Below are 14,282 nucleotides of genomic sequence, written 5' to 3' on the forward strand. Positions count from 1 at the left end.
GCCCGCTCCCCGCGCGTCCCGCGGGCGCTCCGGCGGGCGCAGGGGTCGCGGCGGCGGCAGGAGGGGAAGGGAAGAGGAGGAAAGGGCGGCAGCGGCGGCCGCCCCGCTCAGCACGCGGCACCGCGGCCCGGCCGGCCCGGGGAGCCCCCGCACAGCATCGTTCGCGGCGCCGCCACCCTGCGATCCCGGCGGGCAGAGCCGGGGCGGACGCGGGCGGCCCCCGGGGCAGGCGGGCTGGGTGAGGAAGGCGGCCCGGGTGCGGCGTGAACCCACAGACAGCGCACCCCCTCCGCCGGTCCCGCCTCCCTGCCGTCGCGCCCCTATGGCATCACAGCGCGGAGCGAAGGCCCTTCTCCACGCTGGGCGGCGACAGCGATGCCTGCAGGAGTTGCGGCAAGTCGGGGCGGACTCGCCCCTCGCCCAGCTCCCGGCGCCGCTCCGGAGCGCTGAGCGCTGCCCTGGGGCATCCCCGCGCCCGCCCCGCGCCCCCCCCCCAGCGCCGCCGCCCCCGGTCCCGGGCCCGGCACGGCGCGGGGAGCAGCGGCCACCGGGGCGATGTCGGGGGGCGGTGGCCACGTGGCTGCCATGGCAACCGGCCCGGCCCTCGGGAGGAGGGAGCGGCAGCGGGGCCGGGGCTGCCATGGCCGGGACGCTGCTAGCGCTGCTGGCCCTGCTCGGCGGCTCCCAGGTGCGCGGCGGCCGCTTGGGGCTTCGTGCCGGGGCCTTCGGTTGGAGCGGACAGCGGGGAGGGCGCGGCGGGGCTGCTGGGAGGGGCGCGCCCGGGGCGGCGGGGAGGGGGATACCGGCGGGGCGGGGGGTGCGGGCGGCGCCCCGGGACCCGTTCGCTCTCGGTTCCTCCGGCGCCGCCTGTGGCTTGTGGGTTCCGGGCGGAGGCTGCGGCGCTGGCGGCTTCGCAGCATCGCCGAGGTAGTGCCTGCGCGGGGCAGGAAAACCCCTGGTTCTCTGGTTCCAGGGGGTTCCAGGCGGCGTGCTGCGCCCCAGCGAGGAGAAGGGCGTTTATGGGTGACTGACTTCCCGCTTGATACTGGCAGGTGTTCTCTGCCTGATTGCTCGCGGTTTTCCTTCGTGATAGCCCGGCCTGTCTGTCCGCAGCTCTGTGTCATCAGTGTGTCCCCTGGTCCCCGCAGGGCGAGGAACAAAAGTGTCAGGTGGCCGTGGGCCTTCAGGGTCTCCCGCGTTACTTGTTAGCTCTGTGCTGAGTTCTCTGTTTCAATGCTTAGCTTCCCCTCTTCTGCTGGAAAAATAGAACAAGAAGATGGACGATTATTTTTTTCCGTTATTGTTTAAAATGTATTGACCCAAATCTGACTGTTCCTGGCATTTTACACTTCTTTATTTCCAAAGTGTAGTTTTCATTCTTGACCTATATTTTTTTCTTTTTCTTATTTTCACATCTTGAAGTAGCTACTGAATCTGGTGCATTTGGAACCTTCTGTACTATTTTTCTCATTTTGGAGAGTGATTTACAGATATTAACAGCAGCTCTGGTGTAAGAAATTTCAGGGTGTGTGTTTTGCCTTCTAATTCCAGAGTTCCCCAATTCAAGGAATCCAAGTCCCAAAGGACTCAGAAAAAAAGCTAGTTTTCAGATTGTTGAAGCTTTCCCACTTGCAGTCCAAACCCCTGGCTGCAAGCCTTCTTCTATTTATCTGTTTTGTAATTAAATTGAGTAAATGAATTTATGATGCTTCAGCACATAGTTGCTTACAGCTGCTGTTTCCTTTGATCCCATCCTCATGGAATTTAACTACTATATATTTATTTTGTATTCTCAGGTTTTAAAAGCAGAGTACTTCTCTCCTTGGAAGGGAGAGCAACAGATGTACAAGCTGGACATAGGCTGGCCTAAAACTCCAGAACACTTCACTGGCCAAACATTTTGTGTTGCTGTTGACTCTCTCCATGGTTTGGTCTATGTAGGACAAGTGAGTGGGAGTACCATATTTCTCTCTGTGTTGTTTTTGTGGTCTTTGCCTTTAAAGCATCTGGTTAAGATTAGGATATATATGTGTGTGTTTATTTACATATATTTACATGTTTATAAATGTATGAATAATGATTGTATCATTATTCATTAGAGAAAATATAAACAGAGATGTCTCTGCTATATCTATTTTTGAAAGCAGTTCTAGCACAACATTTGCTTGTGGTTTTTTTTAAAAAGCGTTACATTTCTGTGGTATGAATGCATGATCCAACTTAACTGAGTTACAGCAGCTTGTTCCTTCAGCTGTAAGATAAAATGTGATTCTGGGGCAACTGAATCTTCCATTCTTTGAGGCTTTGTCTCATGAAATCAAAACCACACAGCTCTTTCAATCAACTAGAGTAATTTGAGTTAAATTATTTCCTCTGCCCAGGTCCATGTGTTAATATGTCCATCTCTATGCCATGGTTAAGACATTCTCTCCATGGGATGTGGTGGGAATGTCGTGTAAAGCACTGGATGAGTACTTGAGTGCCATGCAGCTAATAAGCACTGTTGCAGTTTCTCATGCCCATTACATTGGGCACACTTTTCAGCAGGAACACAAAATCACAATTCAAGGTGAAGACCAGGATAGCTGCAGGCATTTGACTGCTCTGAAAGCTGGACTCTGTGTGATGTAAGGTGACAGTCTAGACTGACTAGAAGTTTTTTCATACTAAATTCACACCCTTATCTCTTTTTCCTTTTCTAGCTGGAAAAAGAGTTTCAGCAGACAGTCATGTCAGGAGATTCTTTCAATTCATGAAACATTGCAAAAGCTTCACAAAGTGGAATTTTAAACTATAAGATAACTTATTTAATATGGGTTTTTTAGAACTTTTTATACCTTTTCAGCGGGGAGACAATGTGCCAAAGGTACTTGTATTCTCGGAAGAAGGCTATTTTCTTCACTCCTGGAATGATACAGTCGAAATGCCTCATGGTATCTTTGTATGGAACACTGAAACAGGAAGTTCTGTATGGATCACAGATGTTGGAACAGGTATGCATGGTGGTGATATGAGAAATATTCAGTGGGGAAGAAAATATAATATTGCTTTAAGCAACTCACTAATGTCTCTCAAGCAATTCTGAGATAGATTTGTGCTTTACTTGCCATGAACAAACTTCTCATGTGCTGCACAAAATATTCTGAAGTTTCATGAGTTGTGCTGTGTGTCTGCTTACAGCTGCTGAGCTTGATCAGCACTCCTCCCTACGACCCAGAAGTATCAGGGGGAAAAAGCCTGATTGACCTAAGTTTAGCCTGGCTAGACCTAGGTTTAGTGATCCTAATACAATGGATGAATAGTGTCACAGCCTGTGGATTTACTAACCCTCTGTCATAATCTCATTATAGAACTTTGTCTTGTTAGATGTATTAATATCACTTACTTTTGAGTATCAGATCTTCAATCTTTGCAGTCAGTTTTAATACTTACATTTTGTTTTGTTAAGATGTTTTTGCACTTTCTTTTTTCCTTGATTCAGGGAAATATGGACACACAGTGAAACAGTATAGCCCTTTGGGTAAACTTATGCAGGTCTTGGGCACACCTGGTAATGCTGGTTCAAGTTTGATTCCCCTGCAATTTGATCAACCAGCAGATATCTTTGTGGATGAAACTGGAGAAATCTATGTTGTTGATGGAGACGGAGGAATGAACAACAGATTGCTCAAACTATCAGATGGTATGGAAAAAGGAACTCTTGCAGTAGTTGAGCACTGAAAACTGGATTTTAAATAACATGGCTTGGGAATGTTTTTAGGCAAGTACTAGCCAGAACTGTCATTTAACTTTAGTTTGAAGATCTTACTGAATCAGGACCTGTTTTACTGCTTGCTACTTCAGGAGAAATCTCCTAGTCATTCATGAGAGAATGTTGAGAGGGTGACTTTGTTCAGTGTCCTGGTTACCCCAAGACATTCAGTGTCCAAGAAAGAAAACTAAGGGAGATTCTTACTGTTGTCTTAAGTCAGTAAAAGGAGGCTTTAGAGAAGACAGAGGCACGTATTTTTTTTAGATATACAGTGAAGAATGAGGAACACAGAGCAAAATATTCAAGAGGGGTGAATTTCAGTTTGATTTTTGTTAGAAAACATTCAGAATAAGGGTGGTCACACAATGTATGACCGGGTGGTCCAAAGATGGTTTGCACTCTCCATTCCTGTAGATGCTCAAAAGCTGATGAGTTATGGGCAACTTGATCTAACTTAAGACTTGGATTTTTTATTAAGGCTAGTCCTGCTTTGAGGAGCAGGTTGGACCAGGCAGTGTCTGGAGGACTTTAATACTTAAATTGATCTGTGATTCTAATTAGCTCGCTCATACTCCTCAGTTAGGGCAGTGACTAAAGAGTCTGCACGTATCCACAGGTGGAATAAGTGGAGGATCTACTGTTTCTCCATTTTCCTATCAAAAAGCAGATACTTTCCTAATACCTAGTTTGCAAAATGGTAAATTGTTAAAAGTGAATACTTTAGGGTAACAAGTGTTAAAAATTTAGGAAATAAATCAATTTAGGAAATAAATGAATAGCATAATTGGCCAACTTAGTTTTTTTCCTTTTTGTATTTTTTTTAACTCGGTGTTTAACAGAACCTTGGATTATGGCTCTTGTGTATTACTGGCTACATTTTTGTAACCATAATCATGAAACCACTAATAACAATCCAGATGTCACTGTAGTAGTCATGTTTCCTCTCAGATTTATCTTGGGAGTACTGTGTTTAAACAGTTTAGAAATCTCACCTTTTACAAACTACCCAAAGTAACTTTGCAAGAGGATGACTTAAAAGCTTGTTTGTTTGTTGTTTTCTCACTGGGATTTTTTTACTTTTATTTTTCATGGTGCTCACTGTTCAGACTACAAAGAGATATGGCTGACTGGAACAAATGGGAGCGGCATTGGTCAGTTCAAGATTCCTCACAGTGTAACAGTGGATGCTTATGGACGGGTAAAGAATTGAGGAATTTTTTTATTTCATCTTTCAACAGACTTGTTTATATGTATTTGAACAAAGCAAAACACATTTCTTTTTTGTTTAAACTGTTGTGGTCTGTGTCACGTTATGGGGTTTTCAGTGTGGTAGTCCTGAGTTGAAGTTTCATAGTGCAGGTTCTATGGAAGCAACTGATTCCAATGTTAACAGCAGGATCCTGACCACTTACACAGTCATTGTCCATGCAACAACAGAGTGTTCCTCCTGCAGTTTGTAACAGGTTGCCATTGTGAGACTTCAGGAGAATCATGTTCTGTAATAAATAAAAGTACTTCTGTTTCTTCATGTAGAAGCAGCAGCCTGCTCAGGCCATCCTGACCTTGATTAACAGCTCTTCTCCCATGGGAAAGTGCATACCAAAGGATCGAGTCCAACCATAAATATCTGTGCTTTGATGTAAAACCCAGAAAACTGGGCTGTGAATGTGTGGGATGAATGATAAGAACTAGAAACATCGGCTCTGCTCTTTTTGGTTTTTCGTGGTTACTTTCTCTCTCCTGCTGGCTGGCTAGTTGATCCTAAAGTTGATGCTAAACTTGTTCACAGAAGAAACATAGAAATACTTAAGTGTGTTTATTAAAGACAATCCTGCTAGATGACAAAGTGGTGATCCGTTACCCTCAGTCGCTACACTTCAAGGGGCTTTAATTTCATATTTGGAAATTGCAAATAAGCTTTAGGTAATAGTGAAGCTCTAGCTAGGTTGTGGACATTACTCTCTTTTACATGCAGCTCAAGGCATTCCAAGAGTCTGCTTCTGCCAGGTGTTAATTGTAGTCTGGCTTTTGGTCTGCTGGTCCTAGAGAGAAATTATGCAGTTGCTTCTTAATCTGTTTCAGGGAAAATAAGATTGTTTCACTAAAACACCACTGGTTGAAGCTAATTCTGCTGATGCTGTCTGAATCAGAATAAGAAGTGTATATAAAAATCAATTCTCTGCCAAAACTGGCAGAGTGGCAGAAAAAACAGGAGGAGCATGGTCACTTTGTGCTGCAGGATAACCATGAGTTTATTCATTCAAAGACAGTGACTGGGATGAGCTATGAATTTACTGCCAACATAGTGTTGATCATCAGTTTAGGTTGAGAATTAATTGTTAATTCATAAGAAATCTGAGATAATGCTTTAATAGTGCTTCATTTAAAAACAGTGATGAAAGCTCTAAGGTTATGTTTATTGCTCCCTTTTTGGTGATACCCCAGAAAAATCATGAAGTTTACTTACCAGACTGATGACTTGTCAACAGCTTCAATGATTGTTGTACAAAAAATGCCTTCATTGGAACTGTCTAATGGTATTGTTAGCTTGCAGTGTTTGTGAACCCAGTTAACACAGGGTGGGACAAAGACAAAACTGGTTAGACAAAACCAGCTAAACATGCTTTAAGTGTTTAAACGCCTAAATATTTGTAGTATTAGGCATGTCAGGAGTATTTGCAGATCATGATCCTGAAATGAGATTGCCATTGGGAAAAAAATGCAGGTGACAGACCTTTAAACAGATCTTCAGAATTTAATAGGTGGAAATATGTCCTCATTGTGGAGATAAAAATCCTACCAAATATATCATATAGCCACAAAAAAAGAAGAGAAGGTACTGATTTCTCTGTTAAGATAGTATAATATAATTTGTGTATGTTAACTACAGGTCAGTTTTGGTTTATATCTGGCAATCAGATCTATTGATTTAGTTTTGTATACATTCTTCCAGGGTACAGTCTACCATTTTTACTACAGGGAACTTTGCTCTTGTAAGAAAAAAATGCATTTAATTTGTTCTTTTTGTTGACAGCCATGATTTTTCTTTTTGATAGGTATGGGTTGCAGACAGAGACAACAAGAGAATCCAAGTTTTTGATAAAGTCACAGGAGAATGGCTTGGGTCTTGGAATGGCTGTTTTTCAGAAGATGGACCCTACTCTGTCAGGTATTGTTGAATAGTTCTAGGAGCATGCAATTACATAAATAAGGTATACTCTTACTGGTGAATTAAAATGTTTATATTTAATGCCTGCTGACAAGGAGTTAACCAGTGAAATAAGGTACTGGGTGTCCTAACATATGCAAAGATCTGCACAGTTGCATCTTGACGGGGAAATCCTGGCTTTATAGCAAGCTCTGAAGACTTGAGTGCCGGATTGGGAGCTTCACTTTGAAGTTGTTTTGTTATTAATCTCAGTCTGTTGCAGCTTTTACAGAAAGAAAGATTTTCTTGAAGAAGTTTTCTGTAGCATAATGTGTCTCAGTGAGCAGCCATATGAAGAGCAAGGCTTACAACTTAATTCCCAATGTTACATTGCATTTTGTTTTGGTCATAGCCTTCAAAACTGTAATTGTTAAAGAAGTTTTGTTTGTGTTAAAATTAGATGCTATATGAAATTCATAGCTCAAAAATATGTTTATCTTTCCCAGGTTTACGGCCGATTACAAATACCTGATTGTAGCTCAGATGAATATCAACCGGTTGGCAATCTTGGCAGCACCTCCAGTCGGCTCCATTGGGGACTGTGCCATAGTCCACAGTGTCCAGCTGGCTGATGAAACCAAACCACACCTTGTGGATGTAGACATGAGGAGTGGAGCAGTCTATGTTGCAGAGATTGGAGCCCAGCAAGTACAAAAATATGTCCCCTTAAGCTGATGGCTTCCCATAACTGCTATGGCACAAGCTGTGTGACATTTAAGTCACACAGCTTGTGCCATATAAATGTGCACATAAATGTGCTATAACCACAGTTCCTTGAGTTCTTTATGGATTGTGTATCCTTAGACAAGCACAGAACTGCACAAGTGCTCCCAGACCTGTAGAACTAAGACTCTGTCCTAGCTGTTCTGGAGTTCTGGAGAAATACTTGGTGTTGAGCTGTTACTTGTTTAAGTAATGATATGGTGGCTTTTACTTTTGTTCCAATTGTAAAATGATAAGCATTTTTATTTTGTTATATAAAACTTTACAAACACAACTGTTCATCTTAAATGTATAGAGTCAACCTGGGGCTCTGCTTAGCCTGTCTGTGTTGTTAAATGGTCAGAAATGTCTGAAAGAAATTTTATAAATTATTTCCTGAGAGAAGAGCACTTCATTTCAATGTTTCTTCCCTTTGTTTTCTGAATGGTTGTGCTACTACTGTCCAACAGAGAATATAAGGTTGTGTCACAATGTTAAATTAGATGCTGCTGGATATTGGTGTCAGTACTGGCATCTGCCTTAGGTGGTTAATGACATAAGTATTGAAATCTGTTTTCAACTCTAGCTAAAGCCATAAAGTCTGTAATAAGCTTGAGCTAAATTGATATTAGACACTTCAAACTAAATTGAAAGTATCTGCACAGCAGCCAAGTACTGATTCTTAACTAAATTAGTTCTTAACCTTATTTGATTTATATCAGCATGAGTTTTCAGTTCCATAAGATTTCATAGTGGAACATATTGAGGTTCAAATCATGTAAGTTCCCCAAGAAAAACAAATTGCCATTTGCTAGGAAAGTCTTAATCAGCAGTAGGGACTGGGAGACATATGATTTTCTTCTGATTTAATTGAAACTCTGTCAGTTAACAGCAAAGCATCTGTTTTAATTTATTTCCAGAACTCAGACTTCATCAGCTTCATTAATGTGTAGTTTTAAGTTTCTTACACTATATTATAGCAGATGTCTCTAAGCTCTGTCCTAAAAAATCCTGCCTCTCCATTCCCAGAACGAAGTGGTTCTCCTTTCTTTGCATGTTGCTACAAGATTTTAAGTTCACTTTATAGCATAGAGAGAACCAGGTATGGGAAAAATGGGATGGGGAAGATGGTGTGGCAGAAATGAGACCGTGGATAACTGATTACCATGGTAAAACTGTGGATCCACATTCCGTATTTTCTAGCTCTTGGAAAAATATGAGAGGATTTTTGCTGTTTCCACATATTTATTCTACTGTGTGGATTATTTTAATGCTAATTACCAGCTAAGAGAGGTCGTTTTTCTCTACTTTCTTAGAAAGGGAATATGGGAAGTGGAATTGTACTGATGGGAAATACCTACTTCAGTGAATGTTGTCAAAAACAAATGCTACCTAATTTGGTAGGTTTCAACCTATGATCACAAACTTGTGAGTCAGCAGATGGAAAAGCTGTTCAGAAAAGTCAGATTCATAGTTTCTCTGAAAAGTAACTCAGCTATGGAGCCTGACTGCCTCATTTCAGCACTATTTGAGATTAATGCACTAAATGTGAAAGCTTTGTTGGTGGCTGCATCCACAACAATAAGACCAGATCCCACCTGGGGCTACCCTCACTCAAGCCTTAGAAGCAGAACTTCAAGGTTATACACTAGCAAATACAGTCCATCACTCATGTGGTCTTGAATGGGAGCTAGTAAGCAATATTTATTTGCTGAAAAGGTAGCAGTACTTCTTCTAGACTTATGTGAATATGTCCACACGGTGTGTTGTGTGGCTTTTCTAACTAGTTTTTGACTAGCTCAGGGATCTCTGCTCTATGTGCAATTTAGCTATTTCTTGTCTACACAAGGTGGGTTTATTTTATAAAATTTTACTATAAGATCATGATTTGAGCATATCTTGGTGTGTAGGGGGTCCAGGCATACCCATCTTTCTTCACTACATCCTCTCCTTATTTATTTTTCCTTTGTCACATCCGTTTGAAAATAGAACTCCAAGCTCTCTGGGAACATGTTTTTGTGTTCAGTAAAGCAATGTAGTGCACTTTTGGATGTTGACAAATAACTTACTTGTACAAGTTTCTGCTTGCTGCATGGATCTGCTCTCAGTTCTTTTTCATGAGCTTTTGGCTCCAAGAAATGGGGAGCATCCATCCAGTTTTGTGTGGCTTTACTGAAATAGGCCAAGGTGCCAAAATGTGCCTTGCCACTAGGCATTTGGGTATCTATGATAAAAAGGGTCAAGGGATGCTTATTGTATTAATAATTATGAGATGCTTAGACTCTGTTTTATCTCTGTGTGTATGATTAGACTGAGAAAATGATTTTGTGCACTAACTTGCCAATTCTCTGAATGTTTTCTTATGTATCGCCTTGAAACCGATTTCTGAAGAAATGCATAGCAGGAGAATTTGATAAAATAAATTGAGAGTTTCGCATTATTAAACTCTTGGGTGTTTTTTTTCCGTACTAAGTACACTCCATTGTAATGGATTACTCTTCTAAATACAGGGCCCTCAGCACTTAAATAAGGTATTTAGAAATTTCTGATACCAACATTTAAATGTAATCTAAAATTCCATGTTATCTTTATACATCACTGTTTCTGTGGCCAATCTCTTTTGCATTCTAATTTATGTATCAACACAGAGGCCTAAACATCTCTCATATATTTCCCTCTGAGTAATTAGTAAAATGGAATGATGAGTTACATAAGTGCGAAGTTTAAAAAAAAAAGCATTTAAACTGTATACCCTTATGATGCTAATGGGGAAATTAAAAAGAAACTAACAAAATACTTCTTATACCAAATCAGGTTTTATTTTCAGAAAGGATTTACTGAGCAGTCTGTCTAGTTTTTAGAAGACCAAGAAAGATTCCCTATGGATTAGAAATACTTGAACAAGAAAAAAAATAACATGCTGCAGTGTTAACTAGATAAGAGAGGAGCCTAAGGTGATTGCTAAAACTGTCCAGAAATCTAATTTTAGGTAATCAGTGCCAGCTTTTAGGTGGGAACAGTAATCACTGGAGTATTCACCTAATGGAAATAGAAATACCCTCTATTTTAATATTTGCAGGCCTTTTTTTTTTTTTTTTTTTTTTTTTTGGGTAAGTACCCAGGTTGTTAACTGGATGTGTTTCCAGGAGGTAAAGAGCAGATCACATAGCACAGAATCATAGAATGATTAGGCTGAAAAAGACCTTCAAGGTCATCTGATTCCAATCCCTCTGCCGCAGGCAGGGAACTTTGCACTAGATCAGGTTGCTCAGATCATCCGACCACACCTTGAGCACTTCCAGAGATGGGGCATCCACAATTTGATTGGAGAACCTGTGACAGTACCCCATTATTCATGATTGTTTTGTGATGCTCAACAGTCTTTTGTGTGTGTGTTCTCACAGAAATTTATTAACAATATTTGGCCAAAACAGAAAAAGCCTGAGTCAGGTTTGTGCTATGCAAGATCAGGACAGTGAGGCTGAGCACCTCAATAAAAGCTGAAGGAGAGGGTACAAAAGTATGTTCGTGGGTCTGTTCGTTGCTGGGAGTTCACTGCCTCTGTGGGCAAGTTCTCTGCCTTACAGAGGTTATTAACCTTTTTGAAGCATTCAGTAGTCACTTATCTCAGTTAGCACTTACTTTCTTACCAATTTGTATCCCGAGAAACCTTCTCAAGCGATCCATCAGCCAGAAGTGTGTTTGCAGTCACTCAAATTGCCTGTACCCAACGTAAGAGGGCACCAAACCCTTGCTTATGCTGGGGGACTCCGTGTGAGGACAGACCTAACAGCTGGTGCTTCCTGAACGTTTTCAGTAAGTCAACAAAGATAATGAATTGCTCCAGACTTCCTTTCTCTTTTCAAAATAGACTGCTTTAAGCATAAGCTGATCATAGAATCATAGTAATTTTGCCCTATTATTACTGGATTTATGTCCGTCTTTTATTTCCGTGGTTTTCCTAGGGAAAAGAAATCAGTAATTCAGTGTCCAGAGACAACTGGATATTGTGAATTGATTCTTGTAGTCCTTACATCCTTGGTTTCAATTGAATTAATAGTGATATGTTGCTTTGGAAACAGAGTTATTTATAACAGTTGAACTGTAGCAGAATAATTATACCAAGAGAGCGATGCCAGTATGTTTCCCTACAGAGGTGACCCTGAGTGAGATTAGAGCTAAATTTACTTAATCTCATTCACCAATTTTATTCTACCCCTCCTTTCTCAGCCTTTGTTTAAAAAAATCTTGCTCAGTTCTGTATTACTATTTTATTCTACTCCTTTGGGAGATTGCAAGTGCAGAAATTTTATTTTCCAGTAGTTGCCATAAAAGGGTTAGAACACAGGCTTTTCTTCAGGTAAATGATTCAATACAGTTGAATCATTCAGTCTTTCAGTGTTCATAAAACATTAAATTCATGTTGCTTATATGAAATTTTTAAGTAGGAGCCTATGAATTGATGTGCACAGAATGATTTGTTACCGCATTAAAGACAAAGTAACGCTGATACAAATGAGATAGTGAATACACATTCTTTATCATAGTATCACATGTTTCAAGTCTGAGGAAACCACATGGAATTGTGTAACTGGATCTGCAAAACAGAGGTGAAAAATACTGCCCAGTTACAACAGAAATAAGCCTGGTAATTCAGTCTCGGCTGTGGAGGGATCTCTTACAAACAAATTAAGACTTGAGAAATCTCTTTAATCTCTTGAAAGTCTGTATGCTTAAATTCTTCCTAGCAGTTAATAAACATTATGAAGGGGAAATTTTATATTTAATCTGCATTAATTTGTCTTCAACACCCTGTGTTCTGTTTCCAGGTAGCTTAGAGATTTAATGTGGCTTTTTTTTTTTTCTTATCACCCATGGAATCATTTACAGATGATGACTGAGTCATCTCTTTTTCTGCTCCTTATCTAAACTGTATAGATCGGAAAACTTGACTTGCAATGGAAAACTGATAAGACTTTAATCTCAAAATGGTTTTGTAGCACTTTTTAATAAAAACAAACAAATGCAGAATGTTTACTGTGCTACAGGAAGTCTGGATATTAGATTGCCAGCACTAAACCTATCTGAGTGCTATACAGGAGTAATGCTATTCCCCACATGATTTGATGAGGCTGAATTTACTCCTGCTACTTCCTCTCAGTACAGTACTGTCTCTGACAATTGTCAGAGAATTTGGGTGACTACGTGGTCAAGGTGTGAAGGTGTAAGAATAGACCAGAATGGATACAGAGTTTTTTATCACTCTTTGCTGTTGAAGTGCTTAGCAAAACTTTCATGCTGTTAACATTTTTTGACAGTCTTAATCAGAAGATCTGGCTGAATTTAAGTGTCAGTAAATGTCTAATTGAAACAATCTGATAAGTTACTAGCAGGTGGTCAGTTCATTAAGGTCATTAAGTATTTTCAGGAGATTTCTGAAATACTAACTTGTGCTTAGAACTGCATTAGTATCACATGAGAGGAAAAAATGGCAAATATGGTTCAAAGAAAGAAAAAATCCACCACACACACAAACAAAACAAACAAACAAAAAAAAAAACCAGCACACCTGTGCGTGAGATTTCTGTAGAGGTTCAAAAGAATTGATGACTGTACCTTGCCAATTGACATAAACAATAATGAAAGAGTATTGTATTGGATATAGAACCATGAAATCTCTTACAAATCTTTGGAAGAATCTCTAAGCATGTATGTCAGGATGATCTGGCTAATAAAGTTTGCTTAAATCTTTATAGGGCTTTTAGCAACATCTCATGCCAAGTGTCCAACTGTGTGAAAGGAAAAAGAAGGGCTAATTGTGGAAGACTAATTAAAATATTATAAACGAAGTTAAAAACTTGTTCTGTGCTGGTCAATCTATTGATAAGTGTTCTGGAAATTGATTTGGAGAGTCGGGGACAGAATTTACTAACAATAATAAACAACTTGGGCTTGAGAGTAAAGACAAGAGCTGCAAAGAGTTGCACAAGATCATGAGATTGAATGGGCAATAAAATAGCAAAAGTATAACACCGATAAACATAAAATCAGGTACAATTAGTAAAAAGAAGCCAAATTTTACACATTGTGATAGCTTTAATATATACTGCCATTCAGGAAATTATTCCAGCTCATAAAAGATGATTCTATGAAAATATCAGCTTCCAAACTCAACAGCAGTCAGGAAACAAAGAGAATAAGAACAGTACTAAGAAAGTACCAGCTGATCAAACAGAAAGCTTTGCAATGCAGTTATGTGAATTCCTGGTGCATGCTCATTTGGAACAGTACAGGCAATTCTGCCTCTCCCTTCTAATCTCAGGAAAGCCAAAGCAGAAATAGAAATAGTAGAGCAGGGGAAGAAAAGTCTGTTAAAAACCCTTGGCTGTATGCAGCTTCTGTGTGGGGTATTGTCAGCATTTCATCCCCTAAGGCCTCTGCATGAACTTGCCTTTCCCCTATAGCTGCTGCTGTGAACTGGTTTGGCTTCAGAGCTCAGTGAGGATGTACAGACGGCTGGAGTGCCACAGTGGGCTGGAGGATACAGATGGGCAGAGACATGTGGTATCTGTCATGCAGGAGAAGTTAGCTTGAAAGGAAGATAAGGCTTTGCAAGTATCT

General features: G+C 40.7%; 1 protein-coding gene across 1 annotated transcript; it reads left to right on the forward strand.

The window, feature by feature from the left end:
• The first annotated feature begins 380 nt into the window (after window positions 1-380).
• NHLRC3 (NHL repeat containing 3) lies at window positions 381-10,106 on the forward strand. Its single transcript, XM_038132755.1, has 8 exons — window positions 381-766; window positions 1,797-1,946; window positions 2,846-2,993; window positions 3,482-3,682; window positions 4,858-4,949; window positions 6,808-6,920; window positions 7,406-7,646; window positions 7,698-10,106. Exons 1-7 carry the CDS (start codon window positions 641-643, stop codon window positions 7,632-7,634), a joined length of 1,059 nt encoding a protein of 352 aa, XP_037988683.1. The 5' UTR covers window positions 381-640; the 3' UTR covers window positions 7,635-7,646; window positions 7,698-10,106.
• Window positions 10,107-14,282: the final 4,176 nt, after the last annotated feature.

This window comes from Motacilla alba, chromosome 1 (assembly GCF_015832195.1).
Source record: "Motacilla alba alba isolate MOTALB_02 chromosome 1, Motacilla_alba_V1.0_pri, whole genome shotgun sequence".
Lineage (NCBI taxonomy): Eukaryota > Metazoa > Chordata > Aves > Passeriformes > Motacillidae > Motacilla > Motacilla alba.